This window comes from Bos grunniens, chromosome 2 (assembly GCF_055505025.1).
Source record: "Bos grunniens cultivar Pamir isolate PY7600 chromosome 2, Bosgru_T2T1.0, whole genome shotgun sequence".
Taxonomy (NCBI): domain Eukaryota; kingdom Metazoa; phylum Chordata; class Mammalia; order Artiodactyla; family Bovidae; genus Bos; species Bos grunniens.
This window is the reverse complement of record NC_141166.1, coordinates 1,062,315-1,090,246: the sequence shown is the minus strand read 5'-3', so window position 1 is coordinate 1,090,246 and position 27,932 is coordinate 1,062,315. Positions and strand designations below refer to the sequence as shown.

Sequence of the window (27,932 nt, the reverse complement as noted above, 5' to 3'; positions counted from 1 at the left end):
ACTGCAGCAAGCCAGGCTTCCCTGTCACTCACTATCTCCTGGAGCTTGCTCAAACTCATGTCCATTGAGTCGATGATGCCATCCAACCATCTCATCCTCTGTCGCATCAGGGCGGGTCAGAGTATTGGAGCTTCAGCTTCAGCATCGGTCCTTCCAATGCATATTCAGGGTTTGACCTCTTTGCTGTCCAAGGGGCTCTCCAACACCACAGTTCAAAAGCATCAGTTCTTCGGTGGTCAGCCTTCTTTGTGTTCCATCTCTCACATCCGTACGTGACTACTGGAAAAACCATGGCTTCCGACTATATGAACAGGGATAATGACATCTACCTCTCAGAGGAGAATTAAGTGATACGCATGTCCTTAGACGCGGTTGCTCTCAGATTCCTGAATTCTTAGAGGCGCCTGATCAGAGAAGCTCTCTCTGACCGCCGAAGGTTGGGTGCACAGTTCAGAAATACCAGGAAGGGGGGCGTCAAGCTGCTCAGCGGGCGACTACTTCTTGAGTCTTTAGGCCATTTCAGCTGAGGCCTTCGGGCCAGTGTTGAGCTCGGCCCCAGAGGGCAGAGGGTAAGAGCGGGGCTCGGCGCAGGATCCCTCAAGGCTAGCCTCTGTTGCACAGGCTCTTGGAGGCGCTCAAACCTGCGAGGACCTGGGGGCGCCAGCGAGTCCTGAGAGCCCGGAGAGCCTCCCCGCCCCCGCGGGGCGCCGGCCCGGCCCCTTCGGAGACACCGGGGGCGTGGCCCGTGACGTCACCCGGGCATGAATGGACAGGGGCCGGTCCGCTCTCCGCCCGCATTAAGCTCTCGGGCGGGCGGGAGGAAGCTGCGGGCGGGAGGCGGACCTGGGCCGGCGGGCGTGCGTGCGGAGCGGGGTGCGGAGCCGGGCGGAGAGCAAGGAGCGCGGCATGGGGCGTCGGGCGCCGCCCGCCTGCCTCGCGCTGCTGTGGGGCTGCGCGCTGGCCGCGGCCTCCGCGGCGCAGGGCAAGGAAGGTAAGTGCGCTCGGCCCGACCCCGGCCCCTGCTCCGTCCCGAGCCCGGCGCGCCGGGACGCGCGCCACTTCGGAAACTCCAGTCCTGGCGTGCTGAGGTCCGGAGGGCTCGCGGGCTGCGAGCCGGGAGAGTCTGGGGCCCCCGCCCCAGCCCACTCGGGGCTGTAGGCGCTCCTAGTACTAAGAGGCTGGGGCCCGGGCGCGGGGCTCAGAGGCCGCAGAGAAACGGACTCGGCGCCGGCCACGAGGCTTCAGGAACGCGTCCCGGCGAGGGCGCGGGGTCTCTTGGAGCAGGAGTGTCCGGGGGTCTTTCCGGGGGCTCAACTTCGTGGTGACCTGAATTCGCTAACCCTCTTGCCCGGATTTTGCGGAGAAGGCGTTTCTGTGGAGGCCACTCACTTTGGGGAGGGGCTCTATGGCCGGCAGGGACACCCTTGCAGAAGCCCCAGCTCCCTGAAGTTTTCTCCACGCCCCGTGATGCCTCCAGTCGGGGAGGAGAGCTCGCGGGGAGTTTCGGGCCAGTTTGCCCACGCACAGCCCTCCTTCCCGCCCCGCACTCCAGGACTCGGGGGGCAGGTCCCCGGGCCGCGAGTGCGGACAGGAAGTCCCAAAGTCAAGAGTTCTGAGCGAGGGGTGATTCAGAGCCAGGAAATGCAGCAGGTGGGGGCGCGGCCTGCCAAGGTGTGGAGCCGGCACCCCAGGGCCACCGCGGAGTCCGGGCACCCGGGGGTGGGGGACTGAGTCACCCGCCCCTGCCGCCGCGCTGGGTTGGGGGCCGCGCGGACTTCGCCCGGGGCGGGGCCGCGGGTGAGTGGGGGCGTTACCGCCTCGGCTGGGGTCGCGGAGCGGACGGGGGCTCTTGCCCTTGGCCGAGGCGCTTCCTGTCCACCAGTCCACCCAGCCGAGGCCGGCTTCAGTTTCCGACTGAGAAAGTCTGCCCGCCCGCGGGGGCAGAGGAGGTTTCCGCAGGCTCCACCAGAGGGAAGTGCAGAGGAAACCCGGGCCCCGTGAGAAGTTTCCTTCAGCCTTGCCTTCCTTTTCCGCCTCCCGACCTGGGGTTGGAAGTTTTGCTGTTCCAAGTTGGGAGTAAAAGAGGCCCGAGCCGGAACTCTTTGGGGGTGAGGGTGAGGGCGGCATCTTGTCCCCGCCCCTAATCAGTCGGGGTTCCTGGTCCCAGCTTGCAGGCTGAGTGGGTGGGCTCTTCTGTGACCCTCAGTATCCCCCCACCCCACCCTTTTGTCCTCCTTCTGGGGGATTGTGGTTGGAGGGAAGGAGGGAGACAGCCGCATTCACTGCAGGCCTTTCCCGAAGGCCCCGGAGGTGGGGTAGGGGGACCAGGCAGGACTAGTGCCCCCGGTGATGGTTGTGCTGCAGCCTTCCCTTGGGCCGCTGTCGAGCCCCCCTAGCCTAGATGACTAGCGCCCACAACACCCCGATGTGCGTGGCATGGGGGAGGAAAAGGACCAGGGAAAGTTTTTGCTCAGGCTCCCAGAGTCCCTGTGAGGGCCTCCGCAGGGAGCTGTGCCTGTGGTGAGGGGTGGAGGAGAGATGCCCCAGCTGGGATTCCACGGATGTGGAGGCTCTGCCTGGAGATGGGTCAGGGGTGCAGACATAAGCCCCTTCCACCTTCACCCAGTCTGCTGTCCTCTCCCTCCTCCTTCCCAGTGAGTGCAGGACCCGGCTGCCTTAGGAGGCCCCATGGAGCCTGTTAAACTCTTGGCAGCCCCTGAGTCTGTCCTTTTACAAACGGGGAACCTGAGGGGGGCCTGAGCCCTTTGTCTCCAGAGGGTTAGCTCTGAACATCTGGCTTCTTGGGCTCCAGAGCCCAGGGCCCCTGCATCCAGGTCCTGGGCTGGGTTTTCCTGAGACGTGAGAGTACCTGCAGGGCTTGCTGGCCTGAGCTGGGAGGTGGGCTGGAGAGCGCTCCCGAGACCTGGGAGCCCTTGGCGTCTTGGCTCTCTAAGGGCCCAGTGTGCCCTTTGTCCCGGTCCCCTTTTCTCTTCGTTCCTCTCCCCGTCCTGCCCCCCAGCCCCAGTCGCCTGCCTCCCCGCTTCTTTAGGAACCAGCCTGTCTCCTTTGGAGGGATGGGGAGAGCAGGGAGGTGATGCCTTTGAGTAAAGAGCTCTCAAGCGATGTGGACCCACAGGGTTGATATTTGTGATGGAATTTCAGACTGAGAAGGTTTTTCTGGGGGTGGAGTGATCCAGCCGGGGCCCCTGGATGAGCCCAGCTTCGCCCAGGCCTTGGTGAAGCCTTCAGGGCCCGTGGAGGGGCTCCCGGGCCCGTACCAGCTGGGTCCCTGGAAGCGGCTCAGGGAGAAGCCACCCGTCAGGGTGGGGCCGGGCGCCAGTTCCTGGTGATCGGCTCTAGGGAATTTCCCCCGGGAGGGAGGGGGCTCCTTCCTGTGTGAAGGCTTCTTTTCTTCTCCAGTGAGCCCTGTGATATTTCTAAAAGCAGGTCTCGGGCTGGAAGGGGAGCAAGCTCTGGCAGGGGTCGTGGGGGTCCCTCTGTGCCAGGTTAACCCTTCAGCACCTGGGAGCCATGAGCCCTCTCCCCCAGGAGTGTAGACTGCAGCTTCCCACCCCTCTAGGGAAGGGGGGCGTCCGGATCTGAGGACCTCTCACCTTTGTCCTCCTACTTACCCGGGGTGGAGCCAGGAACCCCCAGATTCCTTCCTGTGCAGCCAGAACATTCCATTTGCCAGTGGGCTTAGTGAATTTCCCAAGCCTGGGCCTTGGGCATGTCCGAGCAGATCCCTGCCCCTGCCCACCCCCCAGCCGCCCTCCCCTGTCCCCTCAGCCTCGGGCTGTGCCACGTCGGGTTTCCTCTCCCCAGCCGCCCTGTGGGCCTTTCCTGGAGGGCCTGGCCGGGTCAGCAGCAGTCAGCTGGCAGTGCTCCGCTCCCAGTCCCCGGGGAGTGGGGTGGTCTGCCCTCAGCAAAGCGTTTCTCAGAGTCTGCCCAGGCTCCCCTCCCGATCCTCCGCATCTGTCTAAATCAGCTCCATCTCCACCTGCCTGGGATTCCACCCTGAGAGGCATTCAGGTCCAGGCCTTGAGGAATGCTGCTTCTTGGGGCCATGTTCCTCATGTTTCAGAGTCCAGAAGAAGTCAGCATTAGGTCCCTCCCCGACCCCTCACCTCGGGGCTTTTCCTCTGAATCTGGGGACCTTACAGAGGGTCCCTGCTTGTTCTCCAGGCCCCAGATCCTCTGGGGAGGGTCGCTTCTGTTGGTAGCTGCCTGGACATTACTTGGAAATGGAGCAGGAGGCTGCACCAGGGGTCTTGAGTGCAGTCGATGAGGCTGGCAAAGCCAGGGGTGGGCAATGGGAGGTGCCTGAGGGCATGGCTGGATCTGGGGAAGCCCCTGGCAACGTGTCCTTCCTGCGAATTCTGATGCCTCTCTGGGGACAGTGAGGTCCTGGCAGCTGTTTGCTCTGGGCCTGGACGCTCCCTTTAAAGGTTTCCATCTCAGTCCCTGGACACCTCTGGCAGGTCAGTGGCCAGGGTGTCAGGGACGGAGGCAGTGGAAACGGCTCTCCAGGGCCGGGCCTCACCGGCTATGTGTGTCTGTAGGTCCCTCCTGGAGGCCCCGTGGGTTCAGGGCTTTGTCCTGCCTGCTCTGTGGCCTTTGTGGTGGGAAGATCAGTTTGCAGACACCCTTCCGGCAATCCTACTCCCCTTCCTGGAGTCGTTCCCACCTGTTAACAGTTCTCTCCTCCTGGAGGGCCAGGAGACACGCATGTACACACGTGTGCTGCATCTGTATGGCCTTTGTGGGGTTGAGGGTATTTTGTGCTATGTGTGTGGGGTGGGGGATGTGGCTGGAGCAGATAAGGGTGCCCCCAAGACCTGCGTGCGTGTGAACTGCTGCAGGGGGCCTATTCAGGAAGCAGGCAGAGAGGCCTGGCCACTGCCCCCTGCTGGGCTGAGCTCTGCCCTCTTTGCCCAGCTGGGGCGGTGTGGCTGGAGGGAGAGGCCTAGTCCTCCCCCATCCTGCGCTGTGACTGTGACGAGGTCCCCTCCCTCCCCGGGGGCCCTGGGTCCCCCCCATCTTCTGGAAAGATGGGTCTTCTTGGCCATGCTGACCCTGAGTGGGGGGGTCTCTCTGGGGGCTGGGGAAGCCTTTAAGGCCGCTTGGGATTCCCGGGGGCTCCTGCCTTTCCCACATGGCCTGCGCCCTGAAGATACCTCCAAGCTGACCCAGCTTCCCCTCGTCTCTTCCAGTTGTCCTGTTGGATTTCGCTGCGGCTAAAGGGGAGCTCGGCTGGCTCACACACCCGTATGGCAAAGGGGTAAGCTGTCTGGGGTGGGTGGGGGCCTGGGGACGGGGAAGCTGAGCCCCGGGGAGGATGGGGCCTGGCCCAGAGCCGATGGCTTAGCCAGTGTTTAAATCCAGGTTTCTCAGCGATTAGGCAGGCTGGGGCGAGAGGGCAGGGAAGGGTCCTGAGAGGCAGGGAGAGCTGGGAGACAGCCGGAGGCCCAGCAGAGCAGGACCCCAAGATGCCCCAGAAGGCTGACGCCCGGAGGAACCCCCTCTGGCTCCCTCCATGCCCCTCTTGGCAGGGAAAGAGTTAGAGGCTCCCCCTGTGTTTGAGGTCCTGGCTCAGGAGATGAGGGATGAGCTAGAGACAGGGAACGTGGTCTCAGGTCCCCACAGCCCCGGAAGCCAGATCAGGTTCCTTCCGGCCAGGCCCCTCTCCTTGCTTCTCCAGCTGTTGCTTCCCTTTCCTGCTTGAGGCTGAGTTTGTTTTGTCTCTTTCCCACCAAGTTCACCCCTCCCCTGCCCTCCCCTCCCCTCCCCTGCCCTCCCCTCCCCTCCCCTCCCCTCCCCTCCCCTCGCCCTTCCCTGCTGTGTCCTGGACGGGTGGGCAAGACCCCAGGGTCCTCTCCCCAGCTTTGCGTGTGACTACTGTGTGGGCTTGGGGAGGATACTGATGCTCTGGGCCTCGGTTTCCCCCTTATTGAATTTGTTCTGGAGCCTGAGCTGTCGCCAGGGGGTACTCGAGACCGTTTCTATTGCTGGCCAGATCTGTGAGTGAGCTGGGCGCTGGCCCCTGGTCACCTTAGCTCTGTAGGCCTGGAGTTTAACGTCAGCAGGTTTCTAGGATCCTGGAATGTCATCCAACTGAGTCATGACACGGAGTAGGAAACTGAGGCCCAAGGGCATCTGAGGCCAAGGTCGCACAGTGCAGCCCAAGCCTTTCTCCTTGGCCCATTCCGCTTTTTTCATACTTATGTTCATTCATTCAGCAAATACTTTCCCAAGTACCTACTGTATTTGAGGTAGACCCTGGGGATGCAGAAATGCCCTAAGGAGCTCAGACTCTGCTGTGGCAGCAAGATGTAGTTGTCACCACGTGGGTGCTAAGACGGCAGAGGCCGTGGGAGTCCAGGGGAAGCACTCACCCCAGCCGTGGTCCAAGCTGGGAAGCCTTCCTGGGGGAGGCTGAGCAGTCATCTGAGTAGTGATGCGGACTCAGCTGCTGTTGCTGACCCGCCCCTCCTCTGCCACTCGCGTGCGTCTGCGCAGTGCGTGATGATGGTGATGATGCCAGTGGCCCTGTGTGCCCGCCACCCACACCAGGCAGCACGCTCAGCTTTCGGTAGACGTTCTGTCCTTCATCTTCGCAGCAAGTTTGTGAAGTGGCTCTGGCCCCCATGGCAGGATGGGGACTGTGAGGCTCAGAGAGCTAAAGCCATCTGCCTGAGGTCATGCGGGACCCCCAGCCTCCGCCCTCTGCTCACTGTCTAATAGAGGGGTTTAGCACCCTGGCACTGGCATCAGGGGCGACACCAAGGGGTCAGATCCAGTTCAGCCACTGGTAACGTGTGAGGGAGACCCGAGAGTGAGGGCGGGAACCGGAGAGCCCGGCGCCGGCCCGCCTCCTGGCTGATTCCGCTGGGCCCCCGCCTCCCTGCCCACATTCCCCTTCCGCCCCGCGCAGTGGGACCTCCTGCAGAACATCATGAACGACATGCCCATCTACATGTACTCCGTGTGCAACGTGGTGGCCGGCGACCAGGACAACTGGCTCCGCACCAACTGGGTCTACCGGGGGGAGGCTGAGCGCATCTTCATCGAGCTCAAGTTCACCGTGCGGGACTGCAACAGCTTCCCCGGGGGCGCCAGCTCCTGCAAGGAGACCTTCAACCTCTATTACGCTGAGTCGGACGTGGACTACGGCACCAACTTCCAGAAGCGCCAGTTCACCAAGATCGACACCATCGCGCCCGATGAGATCACGGGCAGCAGCGACTTCGAGGCGCGCCACGTGAAGCTGAATGTGGAGGAGCGGTCCGTGGGGCCGCTCACACGCAAGGGCTTCTACCTGGCCTTCCAGGACGTGGGCGCCTGCGTGGCACTGCTGTCCGTCCGTGTCTACTACAAGAAGTGCCCCGAGCTGCTCAAGGGCCTGGCCCGCTTCCCCGAGACCATTGCCGGCTCCGATGCGCCTGCCCTGGCCACCGTCGCGGGCAACTGTGTGGAGCATGCCGTGGTGCCCCCCGGGGGTGAGGAGCCCCGCATGCACTGTGCTGTGGATGGCGAGTGGCTGGTGCCCATCGGCCAGTGCCTGTGCCAGGCAGGCTACGAGAAGGTGGAGGACGCCTGCCAGGGTGAGTGAGGGGGCTGTGGCGGAGGCCGTGTTCCCAGGCTCTAGTCTCCGCTCTTGCAGGCGGGGACCTTGGTGAGGTGGTCCTCGCTCTGACACGTGGTGGTTCTGTTAGTGGAAATCTCTGAGGCTTCCTAGGCTGGATTCACTCGTTCATGAGAACGAATCCTTTGAGAAAAGGACAGGGTGGAGAATGTGAGTGAAGACTCTCAGGCAGGAATGGAGGTGAGAGTGTTAGTCGCTCTGTTGTGTCTGACTCTTTGCGGCCCCGTGGACTGTAGCCCACCAGGCTCCCGGGTCCGTGGGATTCTCCAGGCAAGGGTACTGGAGTGGGTTGCCCTTTCCTCCTCCAGGGGATCTTCCCAACCCAGGGATCGAGCCCAGGTCTCTCGCATTGTAGGCGGACTCTCTACTGTTTGAGCCACCAGGGAAGACCCCAGACAGGAATACTGGAGTTCACGTCTCAGCTGTGCATCTAGCGGTGTGACTTTCAGCAAGTTCTTCACCCGCTCTGCGTCTGGGCTTCCTCATCTGCACGGTGGATGGGAGCACAGTGCCCATCTCCTAGGGTTGTTATGACAGTCAGGTGACTTAATACTCATGAAATGCTTAGGTCAGTGTCTGACACAGAAGTGTTTTTAAGTGTGATTGTTATTTTTGGTTCATCCCAGAAGTTTATGTTGAGTATCTATTATGAAGCGGCACGGTGGGCACAGTGCCTTAAGTCCCGGGAGCCGGTTTCTTCTCTGTTAACTCACTGTGTGACCCTGGGCAAGTCACTGAATCTCGCTGGGGCTCAGGCCCCTCTTTGGTTCTTGGAGGTGAGTGAAGTGGACCCATGATGTGCCTCCCCTGGCTGCCCGTGACAATCCCCCGAGGAGCTGTTTGAAAAAGGCCTGCTTGGGAGGGTGCTCCGGTCTGGCTTCACTGCCTGCCCCACCCCAGGCCGTGGACCCGGATCTGCCCACTGGGGCTTCTGCTGATGACGAGGGGGCTGGCATCATCAGACTCTCTGGGGACAGGGCCTGAGCTCTCATCCGGAGGCCGTGGCTTGGCACAGCCAGGCCTGTGATAGCGGAACGCGCTGAAGTGACGTGGATTCTTTCAGTGGTGACTTTTCTGGAAATGGCTGTGGGGCAGGGCATTTGTGGAATGTGTGCCGACCTTTGGCAGGCTCTGGGAGCTTCTTTGCTGAGATAAGCGGGGTGTTGAGAAATCGGGGGTTCGGGGCCTGCACTTACACATACCGACCTCTGGTGAATGTCTCTTTACCTCTGGCCTCAGGCTTCCTGATCAAAAGACTGAGAAGTTCAACTGTTCTAGCAGATTGTATTCTTACCTAGCAACCGTGGGTCCTGCGGGGTTTCAGGCCTGGAGGACTCTGAAGCCCTTTCTCACGGGCTGCACTTGCCTCTCAGAGCCAGTCCTCAGAACCTTGCCTAACACAGCCCCGAATGAGAAGTCTGCTCAGAGCCGCTCTGCCTGTGGCGCGGTCTCTGCCCGGCCCTCCCACCGCCCTCTGGCCTCCCGGCTGCCCTCTGCTCCTCAGCTGGCCCTGCCTGTGGTGACCTCAGGTGCTCGCCCCCGGGTCAGACAGTGACCGCGGGGGTTGGGGGGAGGCCGCCCTGGGTAAGCAGACTCCTCCCCATGACATCCTCACACAGGAATGCAGGCGGGGGGTGGGGGGCAGCTGAAAACTTTCCACAGGCTGGTGATTCAGGCCCGGCCGTGATAAGTGGACAGTTGAAGTGGGGGGGTGTCTCTGCAGGAAGGGGGGTCGGGCTTCCTTCCCCAGGAGCGGGGCGTCAGGCCTCTCAGGCTTTGTTTGTGAAGAGCTGAGCTGCCCCAGGAGGGAGGCCTGGTTTCCAGGACCGGAATCTTTGACTTTTCTCGGGGGACCCTCCGCACCACCAGCCACCTGTTGCCCTGGTTTTTCCCCCTTGGAGTCCCTCTCCCTAAATCCCTTCCGTGTGGCTTGGGGGCCCTCTGTGTGGTTGGGAACCCCCAGCCTGGCAACTGTGCCTGCAGACCTTCCCCAGCCCCCCAGGACCCTGATGGTGGGGGAGAGCCAGTTACAGAGCTCGGTGCTGCCCCGGGCAGGCACTCCATCTACCTGCTCCTGCAAGTCTGTGCCGCCGCTCTGAGAGGCAGGGACTGCTGCCCGTCCCATCTCACAGACAGGGAACTGAGGCTCAGAGAGGTGAAGAAACCTGCCTGGCATCACACAGCTGAGACTAGTCGCCCCAGGACTAGATCTAGCCGATGCAGCGGCATCCAGGCCAGAGGATGGCTCAGGAGGCGGGGCGGGAAGTGACCGGTTCCTCTGGAATCCCTGAGTCAGCGCCCGGCCCGGATGGACGCTCAGGGCAGCAGGGTGGCAGGTCCTGGCACAGGCGGCGAGGGGGCTGGGGGCGGGGGCTCTTCCTGAGCACGTTACGGAGGAAACGGAGCTGTCGGGTCTGTCCCCTGCCTGCCCTCCGCAGAGCCGTGGGCCGAGAGGCCCCGCTGGAGCTTTACTGGTGGCAAGCCAAGCCCGGAGCGGGGCTGGGCAGCCCCAGGTCACCAGCACCCGGCCCAGGTGATTGCCAGTTCCTCCCCAGGTCCCCTCCCCAGGGAGCTCAGGAAAGAGTTAAATGGACAGCGGAAGGGAGCCACCTCCCAGGTGCTGTGTGGACAGGTGGGCACGCAGCCGCGCTCTGCTGAGCTATGTCAGGAATGAGCCCGCTTCCCTCCGGCGCCCCTGCCCCCAGCCCTGCCTAGGGGACGCTGGAGCCGCTCAGGCTGACCGCCACGTCCCTCGGGGCAGCTCTGTCTCCCCGTTTGTCTCGCCTTCCTGTCCTGGCACAGCAGCTGGTGCCTCGGCTCGGGGACTGCTGGCCAGGTGAGCAGGTGGCCAGCAGCTTGGGCCAGAGGCTCAGTCCAGCAGCTGGGGTGGGGGCTTGGGGGTCAGGAGGTCCCTCCTTGGGGGCTCCTGCTCCCTCGAGGGGCCCAGCCCCTCCCCGCTCCAGTCTCTGTCCCCCAGTTCACGGACACCTCATCCCATGCCGAGCATTTCCCAAGCGAAGTTTCCTCTGTCTTCACAAACAACCCAGAGCCCGAGCAACTTACTCCCGTTTTACAGATGAGGAGACTGAGGCCCCAGGAGAGGAAGTGAGTGAGGGAGCTGGGGCCTGGCACGGGGAGGGCAGTGCGCTGTCTTCAAATTCCCCTGGTGTGTAGCTTTCTACCCGCAAGCTATGTGACCTTGGTGAATCCCTTCTGGGCTTCGTTCTCCCCACCTGTAAAATGGGTGGGTTGGAGCCTTAGCACTCAGAGCCTACCTCCTGTGACTTTCTGCTGTGGTTCCTCCTGAGAACCTGGGTTGCTCTGGCAATCTGCAGACGGGGTGACCTCTGCATGGGTGGCACCTGAGTGGCCCAGACCTGGCCCAGGGTCCAGAGCTGAAGAGGAGGCACCCCATAGGCAGGCAGTGGCTCTGGGTGAGGGGCAGGGTGTCCCTGAGCACGGCAGGGGCTGATCCCCAGGCTGAGCGGGTGGTGGTCTGTGATCTGTGACTCGTGGGTTTGTCCCCTTCCAGGGGAGTGCCCCTGGCCTTACTTCCATGGTTTCTTCCGGCCTGAATGGGGGTTGGAGCCGTGGCAGCCCCCCCTCCCCGCCCCCGCCCAGCCCTCGGCTCACACGGAGCGCAAAACCTCCATGGGGGGGCTCTCCCTTCCTCCGGTACTGAGGTGCACTGAGGTGAGCGGGTCCCTGAACGGAAGGAAGGAGGCAGGGAAAGCAAACAGCAGATGAAAGGCTGGTGCCGGGGAGGCGGAGTCTGGCTTATCGCAGCCTGGTGGAGGAATGTGCCCACAGAATGTTCCCCGGGGTGTGTGGGAACGGGGCCGCCGGGGCCGTCAGTGCCCCGCATTTGCAGGGTCGCCAACTGCTGCCTGTCAGGTGCGGGGCAAAGTCCAGGCTTTGTGCCTGTGGGCTGGAGTGGCCAGCTGGCCTGGGCTGGGGCAGGTGACTGACCACAGGTGGATCTCCACCGCCGGCCGGGGGAGGGGGCTGGGCCTGGAGGAGGGGCTCTGCCGCTGGATCTGCGTCACGTCACGCCAGAGGGCGTATGTCCCTGAGTCATCCCACGCTGCCACCTGAGGGGCGGGCATCGGGAACTGGAAAAACCAGGGTACACCCCTGGGCGCAGCCACCCTGCCCCCGTTCCCCTGCTTGGAGAGGCCTGCGCCTGCCAGGCGATCTGGCAGGGTGTGCCAGAGCCGGGATCTGGATCTGGGCAGGTGGCATCTCAGGCACCATCCCCAGCTCTCCTGGGCACTGAGACGCTCGTTTCTGTGGCCCTGGAGCCCGTTTGTGATGGGCACACAGGTTCTGTCTTTACTCACATTCATTCATCCGTCCAGTCGGCAGATGTTAGCCGAGCATCTGCTGTGTGCCAGACCCTCTGCCAGGCCAGGGGACACAGAGAGCAGATTCCACTCCTGCACCCCACCAGCTGCCTGTTTCACAGAAGACCCAAAATCGTTGCAGAAGGAGTCCGAAAGCCAGGGCTGTGAATTCCCCTGGAGCAGAAGCGGTGTTTGTTTTTCTTGCCACGGTCTCCCAGCAGCTAGCATCATGCCAGACACGTAGGAAGTGCTCAGTTTCTGTTTGGTAAACACAAGATTGAGTAAGAGATGCCCTGATGGTCAGAAGGGGGCCAGAGATTGCGAGTCCGGGAGGGCTGTGTAGAGGAGCTCAAGCTGGGTATTGAAGGATGCATAGGAGTTTGCTGATGGGTGAAGGGACAGTGGGTATTTTGTGTGAGTTATGTTTGGGAATGTGTGACCACCCAGTGTGTGACTCCTGTCCTCCCCACTCGTCTGCCCAGAATGCCCGGAAATGCAACCCTGCAAGATCAGGAAGACCCGGGGGCGTAGCAGTGGACTCCAGGGCCCCTGAGCATGGGCCTGGGCACACTGCCGGGCCCAGGGAAGGCCCTGTGGAGCTCTGCGGCTGGAGGAGGGGGCAGCACATTCCCGTCAGGCCAGCACATGCCCTGCTGGGGCTGCCTCTCCGCTATTCTCTGGCACATGCCCAGCGGAAATCTCTCCAAATTCCCTCTTTCCTGCCGGCAGCAGGCAGGCCACCCCCGGCTCAGAGACCAAAGAACGGAGCCCGCCTCTGCTCCCGCTTCCTCCTCTGGCCCGGGGCTGGGGGGCTGGGGGCCTGGAGGCCTGGGGAGCAGCCACTGGGGGGCGAGGGGCCCTGTGGGGTTTACAGGTGCTGAAAGCCTTGTGGGGGCTTGGGTCCCTCCCCAGCCTGAGCGCTTGAGCTGGGGGGTGTGATTATGTTCTTGGGGGCCCCTGAGCACCCCGCCTCCGTGGGCCGGGACCACCTGCAGCCAGCACTTACCCAGGGTGTAAGCCCCTCTGGCAGACAAGTCAGGGCATTCGGGGGAATTGAGAGCCCAGCTTTCTGAAGTCTCAGGTTTACTTGTAGGTTTGGGGGAGGAGAGAGCTATTTTTGCATTGTAACAGATAAGTGATGAGAAAGAAGGCAAAATACACAGGGATTCCTTAAATGCAACTGGAGACTTCAAAGCCCTTTGGGCCTTGGAGTAGGAGGTCACGCTGGCGGGCCCGACCAACCCCCTCCCAAGTGGCCTGGGTGTGACGCCACTGCTTTCTCCCCAAGGACACAGAAATGCCCTGTGTTAGGAGGTGTCACCCACTCCCCCCTCCACTAGCTGCTCGGAAATCAGTCTTGGGATTTTCTGGCTGTTGAAGCGGTCGGGCCTCCTCTCTTCTCTCTTCGGGGTTGTTTAAGAACTTTGATTTCTCTTTGCTCCAAACTGACATGTTTGTGGGGAGAGGAGGGGGCTTTGAGGTCTGGCATCCGGGGCTTTGGCTTCGTATCTTGGGAGCTTGTTGACCTTGACCAGGGTGCTTCACCTCTCTGAGCAGCAGTTTCCCCACCTCCAAAGCGGAACGAGCCATAACAGTGCCTAGTATGATAACAGACTTACTGTGACGACTAAATGAATGTCAAGTGCTTGGTTCAGAAACTGCACAGAGCAGCCGCCTAATCAGTGGTCGCTGCACGTGACGGGCTCCAGGCTACGCTGTCCTGGACAAGCCCCCTCCCCTGTGGTGTGTGCCCGAGCTCTCTCAGGGCCTGTGTTGACATTCTGCCGTGGTAGGACAGGCAGGAGAAGGGGGAGAAGCTTCCAGGATAGTCCCCTCGGGCCTCGGCGAGCAAAGTCATTAACGGGAGTCACCACTGAAGACCTTAGAAACTGGGTGTCCTTTAATTCCTCTCCCCTGACTCTCCACCTCTGCTCACGTAGGGAACTAGACAAGGAAGGAGACTGTCCCCAACCTTTTTCAACAGCATAGATCTGACCGTACCATTATTCTCTACATCAAACCTTCAATGGCTCTCACTGCCCCTAGGATAAAGTCCCAGTTCCTTGATCTGACATTAAGGGCCTTTCTCAAGCTTGTCCCCTGAGGCGGCTCAGACGCACTCCCTGCTACTCTCCAGCCTTGTGCCCACAAAGCCACGCATACTTCCCGTCAGTCTTGCTCTTTCTCACCGCTAACTCCGCCTCCCAGCATTTCTGCCCTGCTGAACTCCTACTCAGCTCCGAAGCCCCGGCTGAAACATCCCACATTTGACTCCACGAGCCTCTGCCAAGGTTGTTTCTACCCGTGTGGGCCTTTGCCCACGCCTTTCTGGTGGACATCGTCTTGCGCGCCTACTCCCTGAGGTCAGGGGCTTTGTCTCAGGGCTTCGCTGGTGGTTCAGATGGCAAAGAATATGCCTGTAATACAGGAAGCCTGCGCTATCCTGGGTAATCCCTGGGTCTAGAAGGTCCCCTGGGGAAGGGAATGGCTACCCACTGCAGTATTCGTACCTGGAGAATCCCATAGACAGAGGAGACTGGTGGGCCACAGTCCACGGGGTTGCAAAGAGTCTGACAAGACTGAGAAGACTCACACTTTCACGGGGTCTGTGCGTAGGGCTGGATGTAGAGTCAAGGATCAATGTTTGATGAATATGATACTGAAGCTGCTGCTAAGGTGCTTCAGTTGTGTCCGACTCTGTGTGACCCCACAGACGGCAGCCCACCAGGCTCCCCCGTCCCTGGGATTCTCCAGGCAAGAACACTGGAGTGGGTTGCCATTTCCTTCTCCAATGCATGAAAGTGAAAAGTGAAAGTGAAGTTGCTCAGTCGTGTCCGACTCTTAGTGACTCCATGGACTGCAGCCTACCAGGCTCCTCCATCCATGGGACTTTCCAGGCAAGAGTACTGGAGTGGGGTGCCATCGCCTTCTCCGGATACTGAAGCTAGAGGTGTCTTATTCTTTGTCTTCCCACCGAACAAGCTGAGGGTGGGGGACGGTAATTGTAGGCTTGGGGAAGAGGACCCTGGGGGCCCCCACCCCATTCTGGCCACTTCAGCAGCTGCCCAGCCCCGGGGTAGCCGTGGTCAGTGTCTGGGTAGTTTCCTGCTGTGGGGCCAGGAAGGGGACTGGGGCCGGGGCAGGACAGGGCGACGGGAGGAAGAAGCCTCTGGAATGAGGTTTCTGAGGCCCTCCCCGGCCTGGCCAGGACTATACCTGCCACCAGGGAAGGAAGAGCTGCTTCCTGGCGGCCCTTGTGAGCAGAGGAAGTGACTCGGTCCCTGAAAGCAGATCCAGAGAAAATGCTGGGGGCCAGCCCCAGGACAGGAAGGCAGTCCGGCCTTGGGGTGGCGGGAGCCCCCACAGAGCTGGCACCCTGATGCTCCTGGCTGATAGGCTGGGGGGCCGGGCTGGGGGTGGTGATCAGTCAACAAACCCAGATGGGGAAGAAGACAGAGTCACTGCCCAGGCAGCTCGTAGTCCAGGTGGGACCTGCCAGGCTGGCCTGCACAGACTCAAGGAGGGAAAGCAGACAGGCAGCTTCTTGGGGAGCTGGAAGCTGAGATGCGGGCCTTGAATGCCCGGCACAGGGGTGGGGCGCTTCTTGCAAGAGCCCGCTGGGGGTGGGTTTGCAAAGCTTTCGAGCAGGCTGGCCAGGAGCTTCCTGGGCCCCCTGCCTGAGCTGGGCGCTTACCACAGGGTTTGTTGTCAGTCTGGCCGATGAGCAGACTGGCCCGTAGAGGCTCAGTGACTTGCCTGGGGACCCAAGGCGAGGGAGAGGAGGAGTCGCTAGGGTTGGGAGCAGGCTGAGCTGACTCTGTCCCTGCGCCCCCAGCCTGCTCCCCGGGGTTCTTCAAGCCCGAGGCGTCCGAGAGCCCGTGTCTGGAGTGCCCCGCACACACCCTGCCGTCCTCCGAGGGCGCCACCGCCTGCGAGTGTGAGGACGGCTACTTCCGGGCCCCGCAGGACCCGCTGTCCCTGCCCTGCACGCGTGAGTCTCCCGGTGATTGGGGCGGGCTGGCTCAGGGGGGCGGCTGATGCTGACCTGTCCGCGCCCCGCCCTGCCCCATGCAGGCCCCCCGTCTGCCCCGCACTACCTCACGGCCGTGGGCATGGGCGCCAAGGTGGAGCTGCGCTGGACGCCCCCCCAGGACAGCGGGGGCCGCGAGGACCTCACCTACAGCGTCTCCTGTGAGCAGTGCTGGCCCGAGTCGGGCGAGTGCGGGCCCTGCGAGGCCAGTGTGCGCTACTCGGAGCCGCCGCTGGGGCTGACCCGCACCAGCGTGACCGTCAGTGACCTGGAGCCCCACATGAACTACACCTTCACCGTAGAGGCCCGCAACGGCGTCTCGGGCCTGGTGAGCACCCGCAGCTTCCGCACCGCCAGCGTCAGCATCAACCAGACCGGTGAGGGCCCCGGGGTGGGGCCGTGCCCGTGCGACCCGCCTGGGCGGGGGCACTTCCCTAGGATGGTCACCCAGAGCTCCGCTGGGCTCAGAGGGAGGCAGCACAGAGTGGTCCGAGGCGCGGCCCCTGGAACCTCTTCTGAGCTCTGTGACTGTGGGCGAGTTACTTAATCTCTCTGAGCCTCAGTGTCCTCACCTGTAAAGTGTCAGTCGCTCAGTCGTGTCCAACTCTGTGACCCCAGGGACTGTAGCCCGCCAGGCTCCTCTGTCCATGGGATTCTCCAGGCAAGAATACTGGAGCGGGTTGCCATTCCTTTCTCCAGGGGATGTTCCTGACCCAGGGATCGAACCCTGGTCTCCTGTATTGCGGGCAGATTCTTTACCATCTGAGCCACCAGGAAGCACCTGTAAAATGGGGTTATTTAAGGGCTGTTGAGAGAATTTAAGAAATCCTTATATGTAGGCTGGTCCATAGAGAGGTTATAGCTTTCCTTTTAGTATTTATGCACTCATAAATACTCATGGGGCACCCCTGATGTGCCAGCCTGTGTTGGGGCCCCAGCCTGGGGCTTTGTGCTCTGGGGCTGGAAGTTGAGAACCCCAGGTCAGGCTGTGGATGGGACTGGGTCTGGGTGCTCCCTCAGGGCGCCCCCTGCCCCTGGGTGGCTTCTCACACCCCTTCCCGCCACCACTGTCCCTCCCAGAGCCCCCCAAGGTGAAGCTGGAGAGCCGCAGCACCACCTCACTGAGCATCTCCTGGATCATCCCTCCGCTGCAGCAGAGCCGCGTGTGGAAGTATGAGGTCACCTACCGCAAGAAGGTAATGCGTGCAGGGCCGGGGCTGGGCACAGGGATGCTCCCCGCACGACACAGCCGTCTGGAGAAGCTCTGCTCTGCAGATGCGGAAATGGGGGTCTGGGGTATTCCTGAGAGTTGCCTCTCCGAGGCCAGCCAGCAGGGGTTTATGGGAGAGAAGATGCAGTGTTCTGGAATCCCTGGAAGAGGTGGGGGTGCAGGAGAGCCCAGTCCTGGAGATGAGGCAGACCTGGGTTTGAGTCCTGGGTCCTCCACTTGCTGGCTGTGACCTGGAGCGAGTCACTTCACTTCACTGAGCCTCAGTTGCAGCCTCTGTAAGAAGGGCACCGACCCCGCTAACACAGCGACTAAGCCTGCTAAGCTGGAGTCGCTTTCCGGCAGGCTGAGCTGACAGCCCTCCCCTGTCCTCACGGTCTGTCCTTCCACCTGCTGAACACCCGCAGGGCGACTCCAACAGCTACAACGTGCGGCGCACAGAAGGCTTCTCTGTGACGCTGGACGACCTGGCCCCAGACACCGTCTACCTGGTGCAGGTGCAGGCGCTGACGCAGGAGGGCCAGGGCGCGGGCAGCAAGGTGCACGAGTTCCAGACGCTGTGTGAGTCGGGGCCCGGGTGCAGGCCGGACCAGCGTCCCGACACTGCCGGGACATCCTGGGCGGAGGGAGTAGATCAAAGGACTTAGAAGTTCCCCCTTCCTGGTCAGCCCCAAGCCTGGGAAGGGGGCAGGACAGAGGGCAGGGGGAACCAGGGCTGTGCTGTGAGAAGAGAAGGATGTGGGCTCTGGCACTGACAGGCCCAGTTCAAATCCTGCAGTGTGGAGAGGGTCCCCCACGCCTGCTCTGCTCCCTGGGGAGGGCCTCTCGTTTGCCATCTGTGAAATGGGGATAAGGACCCTCATGGACCCTCAGTAGTAGAGGCACCCAGCAAGTGTCTAAGGCTCTAAGTACAACCGGGGGATCACCATGGTTTGAAGTGTGGGGGCTCCTTTGTCATGCTCTGGTCTCCCCCGACAGCCACGGGAGGGTCTGGCAACATGGCAGTGGTCGGCGGTGTGGCTGTCGGTGCGGTCTTGCTCCTGGTGCTGGCAGGAATCGGCTTCTTCATCCACCGCAGGTTCGTGGGAACCCACGGCCAGGCTCCCCAAGGACTCAGGCGGGACACGGGGATGCAAACCTCGGTTTCCTGAGGGACAATGAGGTTGATAGGAATCTAGTCCCTGCCTCCTGGGGTGTGTGTGTGAAGATGCATCGACTTGTGAAGGGCTCCGCACAGGGCCTGGGGGGCCATTGTGTGTGTGTGTGTGTGTGTGTGTGTGTGTGAAGATGCAGTGATTTGTGAAGGGCTCCGCACAGGGCCTGGAGAGCTGTGTGTGTGTGAAGATGGCAGCGACTTGTGAAGGGCTCCGCACGGGGCCTGGGGGGCCCCAGGGGCCCCGGGCAGAGTGGTCATCAGGATGGCATGTCGATACTTCCTCGGGACACACGGGCAGGAAACTCCGGGCGCTCTAATTAAGGAAGCCTGCATTACAGCCACTTAAAGGCCACGGCATGGAATAGGTGCCAAGGAGGGAGCCGGCTTGCTCATTTCCTCTGCCTGAGGACACCAGGCCCCCACTCAGGGCCAGGGTAGGGTCAGGAGGCTCTGACACAGGGGGTCACTGAGCTCCCTATGTGTCTGGTCTCCCACGGGACCTCACAGGAGGAAGAGCCTGCGGACACGCCAGTCCTCGGAGGACGTTTACTTCTCCAAATCAGGTGAGCTGTGGCCCTTGCTGCCCGCCTGCCGTCCTCGTGCCCCCTGTCTGTGATGGAGCCAGGCCTCCCCCGGGGGTTCCTGGCCTGTCTCCTCCTCCTCCCCCTGCTCTAGGGGCCCCTCCCCTCCCCAAGCTGTCTGTGACCCCGCCTCTCCTTTGCCTCCCAGAACAACTGAAACCCCTGAAGACCTATGTGGACCCCCACACCTACGAGGACCCCAACCAGGCTGTGCTCAAGTTCACCACAGAGATCCATCCGTCTTGCGTCACGCGGCAGAAGGTGATCGGAGCCGGTGAGGTTGCGCGCCGCGGAGGAGCCTGGGGTGGGTTGGGAGCACCTGATACCTGGGCTGACAGTGCTTCTCCAACCTCGCCTGCCTGCAGGAGAGTTTGGGGAGGTGTACAAGGGCACCCTGAAGGCGTCGGGGAAGAAGGAGGTACCTGTGGCCATCAAGACGCTGAAAGCCGGCTACACGGAGAAGCAGCGAGTGGACTTTCTCAGCGAGGCCAGCATCATGGGCCAGTTCAGCCACCACAACATTATCCGCCTGGAGGGCGTCGTCTCCAAGTGTGAGTCCTGGCTCCGGAGTGGGGGTGGGGGACCCGTACGGGACGGGAGGGGCACCCGCTGGGGCCCCCAGTAGGGCCTCTGCTGAGAGCCGCGCCCCTGCCCTGACACCTGTGCGCACCTCCGCAGACAAACCTCTGATGATCATCACCGAATACATGGAGAACGGGGCCCTGGACAAGTTCCTGCGGGTGAGGATGTGGGCCCAGGTCGGCTGGGATCCTGGCTGGAGGCTGGGGGCCCCTGGTGGGCGTGGCCTGTCTGGGGTACCCGGTGGGCGTGGCCTGGCTGGGGGTCTCGGTGGGCGTGGCCTGGCTGGTGCGGGGTTGGGGGGGCGTCCTGGTGGGCGTGGCCGGCTGGCGGCTGAGGCCAGGTGCCCCTGCAGGAGAAGGACGGCGAGTTCAGCGTGCTGCAGCTGGTGGGCATGCTGCGGGGCGTCGCGGCCGGCATGAAGTACCTGGCCAACATGAGCTATGTCCACCGCGACCTGGCCGCCCGCAACATCCTCGTCAACAGCAACCTGGTCTGCAAGGTGTCTGACTTCGGCCTGTCCCGTGTGCTGGAGGACGACCCCGAGGCCACCTACACCACCAGTGTGAGTGTCGGGCGGCCTCGGGTGGCACTGCCTTTGCCTTCTCACACGTGGGGCCTGGGTCTCCGGGGAGCGTGGCCCTGACTGGGATTGCCCCAGGGGTGCTGAGGGGACAGTCGTGACTGGCCTGGTCCCTGCAGGGTGGCAAGATCCCAATCCGCTGGACGGCTCCTGAGGCCATTTCCTACCGGAAGTTCACCTCGGCCAGCGATGTGTGGAGCTATGGCATCGTCATGTGGGAGGTGATGACGTATGGGGAGCGGCCCTACTGGGAGCTGTCGAACCATGAGGTAGGCCCCCTTGCCCTGCCCAGCCCGGTCTGGACCTGGGCTTAACCCTTTACTCATTCCCAACCCCCAGGGGTTGGGCAGAGAGGAGTTTGGGGGGCTGATCTTCATGTACGGCCCTTCATTGGCTCAGTGAATGTCTGTTGAGGGCCTACTGTGTGTCAGGCTGAGTGCTAGGCTCAGGCCCAGTCCCTGCTGACACTCAGCAAAAGACCAAAGAAAGGAGTAGTGGGGTGGGGGAAGCATGTGCCTGCGTGTGTGTTTATGTGTGCGTTTGTGTGTCTGTGTGTACAAGTACCTGGCACCTCGTGCAACCAGGAGGCCTGAAAGGCTTCCCAGAGGAGGTGACATCTCGGCTGAGACTGAGGCATAGTAAGGCAGCAGCCAGGTGAAGGCGCAGAGGGGAAGAGTGTGCAGGCTAAAGGGGGCAGGGTGTAGGCACCCAGAAACTGCCAAGAGTCTGGCTACAGGGCCCGCGTCATGGCTGTCGGCCCGGTGCCCTGTGAGGAGGCACGGCCAGGGGACAGCCTGGCCCTCTGTTTCGGGCTCCTCTTCCTTCTGCCAACCACTGTGTGGGAATCTGGGGGCTGTGAAGGCACCCTGACCACCCCGCCCGCCCCCAGGTGATGAAGGCCATCAATGACGGCTTCCGGCTGCCCACGCCCATGGACTGCCCCTCCGCCATCTACCAGCTCATGATGCAGTGCTGGCAGCAGGAACGCACCCGCCGCCCCAAGTTCGCCGACATCGTCAGCATCCTGGACAAGCTCATCCGTGCCCCCGACTCCCTCAAGACCCTGGCTGATTTTGACCCCCGGTGAGTTCTGTACTTTCGGTCCAGGGCGGCCCCCCAGGCATCCTCCTGAGCCGCTTCAGCGTGGTGGGCAGCGAAGGGTGGGGGTGAGGGCTCAGAAGTGACACGTGGGCGTTACTTAGCCTGGACCAGGGTGGCTCAGGAGATACTAACGGAAGCAATCAGCATGCGTGGTAAATGGGTTGGCCCGGCGCTCAGTGTGTTTTAACTCATCTAGACAGCTTAGGAGATGGCCCTGTAATTACCCCCCTTTTGTAGATGAGGAATCAGACACGGGGCACTTAAGTGTCTTACGTGCTGGCAAGTGGTCAGGCTGGGACCACGGCTCCGAAGACCCGACTCTCTCATATTTGGTTCTTTTGTGGAAACTGGTGGTGCTCCTGGCAGTGGAAGCAGGAGGCGGCAGGAGCCGGAGATGCTGAGTGCTCCTGACCTGCCCGAGCGCTGTCTCCTGGAGCATCTCCTGGCCTGGTTTCCCCATCGCCCAGACGAGGAAACCAAGGCGGGGCGGGTGGGGGGCTCACCCGCAGCCTGGTGTCTGCTGTTGCAGGGTGTCCATCCGGCTGCCCAGCACCAGCGGCTCAGAGGGTGTGCCCTTCCGCACGGTGTCCGAGTGGCTGGAGTCCATCAAGATGCAGCAGTACACGGAGCACTTCCTGGTGGCCGGCTACACCACCATCGAGAAGGTGGTGCAGATGACCAACGAGTGAGTGTGAGCTGGCCCTGCCCCGCCTGTCCTCGCCTCGACCCCAGGCTGCCTCTGGGCCTCCCACCCGCCCACGCTTCTCTCTAGCTGCCCTGCTCTCCCCCTCGTCTCTTTCTCTCTCCTCTCTCTGGGAGAGTGGCTTTGCAGGAAGGGCAGAACCAGGCTGGCAGCCAGCAATCCTGGGCACTTACCTGCGGCTCCGGTGAGAAAATAAGAGTAATTGTAATCGTAACAGTGGCATCTGTTGAAGGCTGACCATGTACCAGCTCTGCTTGAGCACTTGGTTTTGTTTTTACAAATGCTTTATTGCTATAACTTAGCTATTACGGAGGGCACGTATCCTCACTGTACAGATCAAAGTTGGGTTTTGTGGCTGCACCCTGTGGGATCTTCGTTGCCCGACCGGGGATTGGGCCTATTCCCTCTGTGTTGGAAGCGTGAAGTCCTGACCACTGGACCACCAGGGGAGGCCCATGCGCTTGCGTACTTTGACTCAGCCCCACGGGGCAGGTGAGAAACAGTGCCACCCAGGGTTCCATGGCCCTTAGTGGTACTCCAGCCTGGGGCAGTCAGGCTCAAGAGGTCAGAAACCATGAAGGTCGTTAGTGGGGAAGTGGAGGCTCAGAGGTTACGTGGCGTACTCCAGGTCACACAGTTTGTAGCTGAGAAAAGAAAGACTGTTTCACAGCCATCACCTGGTTGAATTCCCTATTTGACTCGTGAATAGAGGCTATTATTCCCGCCGCCCCCCCCACTTAACAAGTAGGGAAACTGAGGCTGAGGTGATGCAGGTGGCCCGAGGTCACACAGCCAGTGAGGCACACCGTTCTTCTCCAGGACGCCGAGCAGACTGAGCAGAGCCCTTGCACTTTCCTGGCTGACGTGAGAAGGGGAGGGCACTGCCCACCCTCCCCTGGCACCGCTCCCCGTGTGGTTGCCTCGCAGCCCTGCGGTCGGCGTGGCAAGTGGTGCCAGCCCCTTCGGCCCCGCCCCGGCTTCCGCCCTGCGGGAGCTCTCGTCTCCTCCCAGCTGCAGCATCAGGGACCCTTCCCGACACGGCCTTGGCGCAGACACCTCTTCCCATCCTGGGAGGGAGAGGACACTGTCCTCTTGGCCTTTTGTGCTTCTAAAAATAGTGGTAGTTCCCAGCTGTGTCAGGTCCAAGGTCGTGAAGGAAACGAGCCTTGGGGCTGAGAGGTTTTGGGAATCGCATGGGAAGGGCTGACCCAGGCCCCCTGCAGTTCTGGGTCACAGTTCTGGGGCTAGGGCCTCTGTCTGAACATTCTCCAAGGCCTCTAAAAACTGCTCAGCTGGACTTCTGACCTGCTGGTCAAGGCCTGTCAGAGCAAGCCCTGGCCTGTCCCAGGGGACAGCCTGGATGAGAGTCAGGCAGAGACAGCTGACCGGAGGGAGGCATGGAAAAGCAGAGGAAAGAGACAGACGTCTTTCTTTTTTTACATAGAAGTTTAGTTGATGTACAGTGCTGGGCCAGTCTCTGCCGTACAGCAGAGTGACTCAGTCATGTACGTGTGTACATTCTTTTTCTGTATTCTTTTCCATGTGGTTTTGAATGCAGTGGGCATTGAATACAGTTTCCTGTGCTATACATTAGGGCCTTGTGAGATGGGTATCTTATGTTGCCAGCCGGTTGCAGGGTCCAGACCCTGGGCTCTGCAGTCACACCTGGGTTTGAGTCCCACACTGGCCACTTCCTAGCAGGTGGTTTTTGTCAGGTTAGGTTCCATCTTTGACCCTTGGTTTCCATTTCCCTGTTTGGGTGCAATGCAGATGATCCACCTGGTACACAGTAGGGGCTTAATCCATGTCACACTCCCCTTTTTCTCCATTCTCTTGCTTCCCACCCCAGCCTGTGGGCAAATACCAGGGTTTCTCGGCTGCTTCCTGTAACCTGGGAGCCTGGAGTGGCTGCTTAGCCCTCCCGGGGGCCCCACCGAGGACAGTAGAGCCTCTTTGCTGGGTGAGCAGAGCTGAGGTCAGGGAGACATGCTTACAGGAGACTCAGCTCCTGGAAGCTTCCTGAAATAGCCCCGGGGGCTCCTCGGCCAGTTCTTTCCCATGAGCGGGAGCAGGGCTGTCTTGGACCGATGGGGGTGTGTGTGTTGAGATCTGAGCAGGCCTGGATAAAGGCAGGAAGTCCTTGCACGCTCCCCCCGCCTCCCCTCAGCCTCACTGGTGCTCTGGCCCAGGGCCTGTGTGACTCACGCTGCTGCCTCCATCTTTATCTCCAATTAGATGAGGGAAAGGGGGACCTCAGAGTACTTTTTAACCCCTGGGGCTGTGTCTACACATGCTGTGGGTCCCAGCGGGAGGCTCTGCGTTGCTCTCAGAAGTCAGCCCTCCTGGGATGGGGTGTGGACTTCGGCTCCACTGTCTCTCCCCTGCCCTGAGTCCACATCTGTCACCCGTCCCAAGGGGCAGGCTTCTCAGTCACCTGGGGCCCCACTGCGTGCTCAGTCAGTCGTGTCCGACTCTCTGCGACCCCAGGGACTGTAGCCCACCAGGCTCCTCCGTCCGTGGGATTCTCCAGGTAAGAGTACTGGATCCAGTTGTCATTTCCTTCTCCAGGGGGTCTTCCCGACCCAGGGATTGAATCCGGGCCTTCTGCTTGGCAGGCAGACTCTACCACCGAGCCACCTGGGACGCCCCTGTGGCTGCCCCACAGCGGCTGTCTTTTCTCAGCTTGAGCATTCACCGTGCTATTTTGGAGTCACTTGAGATTCTAGCTAGGCTAGTGAGTGGTTCTGAATGATTCTCGAGGAGCTAATGGAAGTCATAGGCGTTGTACCCCAGAAAAATACCCAGTCCAACAAAGGGCCTCTGCGGTGTTGGGGCTGTGGCCCACCGCATCCGGGGCCTGGGGGCACTGGCTGATGGGTCTTCTGGTCTCCACGTGCCCTCAGCACAGCTTGATGCTGAGGGGACCTTTGCTGAGAGGATGAAAGGTCAGGCCGCTTTCCCTCTGCCCTCCTGTCTCCTGGCTCCCGTGGCCAGTGCACAGTGGGTGCTCACTGGGGAGGTTGTGGCCTCTGAAGTCCCTCGGCGGGGAGGGGGCTGGCATTGCCAGAGCTCAGGAAAATGGTGGCCTCGGTCGTGTGCGTCCCCACGCCTGTGATGGCAGTTGATCCAGGGGGTGCCTGCCCAAGGATCTCCCAAGGCAGAATCTAAGGTTGGGGCGGGAACAAAGCTGGATGGTCTGCCAGAGGCCACAGGTGTCGGCCGCTCTGTGGGGACAGCAGTAATGCTCTTCCAGTGCCTCCGCCGTGCTGGTTAGCAGTGGCGCTGCCATGGTGGGTGAGGAAGTTCTCCCAGGTGTCTGACTTCGGGCCTTCCTGCTGCAGTCCCGGGGCTGCCCTCCCACACCTCCGCCTTTCCGAGCTCAGCACTTCTCCAGGGGCTCCCAGAGCCTGTGGGAAAGTTGTATCTCCAGAGTTGCTTGCACCATATAATTAGCTCCCTTTACAGCCAGGAGAGGGCTCATAAAAATCTGGGTGTTTTCATGGGTTAGGGCTGATGGGTGAGGATGGCGAAGGGGGGGAACTCCCAGCGTGAGCAGTGAAGGTCTGCTCCAGGGTTCCTGGGAGTGTAGGCGGTTTACGAGGGGATGGAGGGTCATGGGGGAGGCGGGGGAGGCCCCTGGGCCCCTGGGCACGTCTTTCCGCCAGTGCTGATGCTGCCTTCCCCTCTGCCACCAGTTTGCAGGGTCTCCCGCCCTCCCGTTAGGCAGTTGCCTCATTTTACAGGTGGGGAGATCGGGGTTCCCTGCCTCAGGGGGAGCTAGTCACCGGATCTGGTCCCCGGAAGCCCCTCCTGTTAGAGGCCCACAGGACTTTAACCTCTGATGGCCCCTCAGGGGGCTTCCCAGGCGGCACAAGTGGTAAAGAACCCGCCTGCCGATGCGGGAGACTCGGGAGACGCAGGAGACTCGGGTTCGATCCCGGGTCAGGAAGAGCCCCTGGAGCGGGGCATGGCAACCCACCCCAGCGTTCTTGCCTGGAGAATCCCAGGGACAGAGGAGTCTGGAGGGCTGTAGTCCATGGGGTCGCAAAAAGACACGACTGAAACGATTTAGCATCTGGCACCCACGGCCCCTCAGTAAGGATTTCCTGAGTCCTTCCTCTGTTATGAGAATTTGGAGGGAGTGGGGGTGAAACAAGGCGGTGGCTGTGAAGAGACCTGGGGCAGAGAGAGTCCCCCCGAGGGTCCCTGGCATCTGCCGATGGCATCCGTGTTGCCTGGGGAGGAGACTTAGCTGGGCCTTTAGGACAGACCCAGCTAGGGGGGACGGCCTTCCTTCACAGCTGGCTTGTTCAGCTCCTCCACCTCTCAGCTGTGCCCCTCTGGGCAAGTCAGTTCACCTTGCTGAGCCTCAGGTTTTTAATCTGCAAAATGGGGTCAAAAACAGCATCTACTATACGGATTTTGTGCCAATTTGATAAAAAAAAAAAAAAAAAAAGCCTCTTGCACTCAGTGCTCTGTCATTTCTGAACTTGTTGATGTCCGCAGGCTTGCAGGCCCTGGGCCCTCCTTATGAAGCCCCCACCCCCAGGTGCCACGCCCCCTCTCCTCACCCCCGTCCCTCCCATGGCTGCCCCCCTCCCCAGAGCAGCCCCTCACTGTCTCCCCCTCTGCCTCACCCCGCACAGCGACATCAAGAGGATTGGGGTGCGGCTGCCCGGCCACCAGAAGCGCATCGCCTACAGCCTGCTGGGCCTCAAGGACCAGGTGAACACGGTGGGGGTCCCCATCTGAGCCCCGACAGCCCTCGCAAACCATCTGCTGAGAATACTTGAAGAAATGGACTGGCTTCCTTCCGCGCTGGGCCTCCGGGGACCGTATTTATTTCCAGTTTTTCTTTGTTGACACCATCCTGAGGCCTCTGCTGCAGGGAGATCTTCGACGATACCTTGGCCTGAGCTGAGGAGATGCTCAGGGATCCTGGGCGGGACCGCCTCTTCTCTGACAAAGGACTGACCAGGCCTCCACGCACGCGGCGACTCCGTCGCGTTCCCAGCATCCCCGCCAAGGCTGCGGACCCACACGCGGGCCATCGCCTCGCTGACCATCCATGCGGACCATCGCCATGCAGGCCATCGCCACGGTGACCATCGCCACAGTGACCATCACCTTGCTGACCATCTCCATGCAGACCATCGCCACGCAGGCCACTGCCACGGTGGCCATCGCCTCGCTGACCCCCGCCTTCCAGAGGAGGAGCAGGGACCTCATGCCGAGACGAGGAGGAGCCACACTCGGCGGGCAAGACCCAGCACGGTCCTCCCACCCCCAGCCCCGTCCCAGCCCCCACGGGCCAAACTCTTGCTCCCCCGGGACCCCTGCAGGATGCTTGGTTGTGTGGAGATTTTTAAAAAATATATATATATTTTGTACCTTGTGGAGAGGATGTGTGTACAGCGGGGGGCCTGGCTGGGGCTTGGGGCAGACAGCGCCTGCTTCGGGCATTCCCAGACCCACTCAGACACCATTTACTACTCTGTCAGTGTTAATGATTTTGTTCTGTTGGGGTTTTTTTTTTTTTTTTTGGAACCTTAATTTATTATTTTTTTATATTTATTGTTAGGAAAGGACTTATTTCTGCTCTGGAATAAAGTTGCAGATTGTTCAAACTGAGTTTGTTTTTCAGCCTTCAGAGGAGCAGTGGGGTTGAGAGACCGAGTCTGAGGTGGGGCGGGCACATCCCTAGGGTCCGGTGGTGAAGAGTTCTCACCTCCCATGCGGGCTGTGGGTTGGATTCCTGGTCCGGAAACTTAAGATCCCACATGCTATGTGGTCGAAAACTGTTTTGCAGATAAATAAATAAAATAAAATTGGGTCTTTAAAAACATGAAATGAGGTGGGGAGGGCTCACCCCCACCCTGGAAAGTAGACAGAGCTTCATATGCAGTGCACACGTCATGTAGCCCTGGGAGTGCGGTGGGCGGGAGGTGGGCAGGGGACCAGGAGTCAGCCTCCATGCCAACAG

At 61.3% G+C, this 27,932-nt stretch overlaps 1 protein-coding gene across 2 annotated transcripts; it reads left to right on the top strand.

Moving 5' to 3' along the window:
- Positions 1-792: 792 nt before the first annotated feature.
- Positions 793-27,576, top strand: EPHA2 (EPH receptor A2). Of its 2 annotated transcripts, none has more exons than XM_086324614.1 (17): positions 793-991; positions 5,214-5,281; positions 6,935-7,604; positions 15,824-15,979; positions 16,063-16,395; positions 17,099-17,214; positions 17,654-17,807; positions 18,225-18,324; positions 18,910-18,965; positions 19,132-19,257; positions 19,349-19,534; positions 19,662-19,723; positions 19,918-20,127; positions 20,265-20,414; positions 21,035-21,228; positions 21,776-21,937; positions 26,596-27,576. In XM_086324614.1, exons 1-16 carry the CDS (start codon positions 907-909, stop codon positions 21,933-21,935), a joined length of 2,826 nt encoding a protein of 941 aa, XP_086180740.1. In that variant the 5' UTR covers positions 793-906; the 3' UTR covers positions 21,936-21,937; positions 26,596-27,576. The 2 variants fall into 2 exon arrangements, with proteins under 2 accessions (XP_086180740.1, XP_086180731.1); XM_086324605.1 differs by having other exon boundaries at positions 794-991; positions 21,776-21,931.
- Positions 27,577-27,932: the final 356 nt, after the last annotated feature.

Excerpts from the sequence above, each read along its gene's own strand:
- EPHA2 (XM_086324605.1), top strand. The coding sequence starts at position 907 with ATGGGGCGTCGGGCGCCGCCCGCCTGCCTCGCGCTGCTGTGGGGCTGC. Across the intron at positions 20,415-21,034 it reads GGGAGCTGTCGAACCATGAG|GTGATGAAGGCCATCAATGA; the intron begins GTAGGCCCCCTT and ends GCCCGCCCCCAG. Across the intron at positions 21,229-21,775 it reads CTGGCTGATTTTGACCCCCG|GGTGTCCATCCGGCTGCCCA; the intron begins GTGAGTTCTGTA and ends CTGCTGTTGCAG.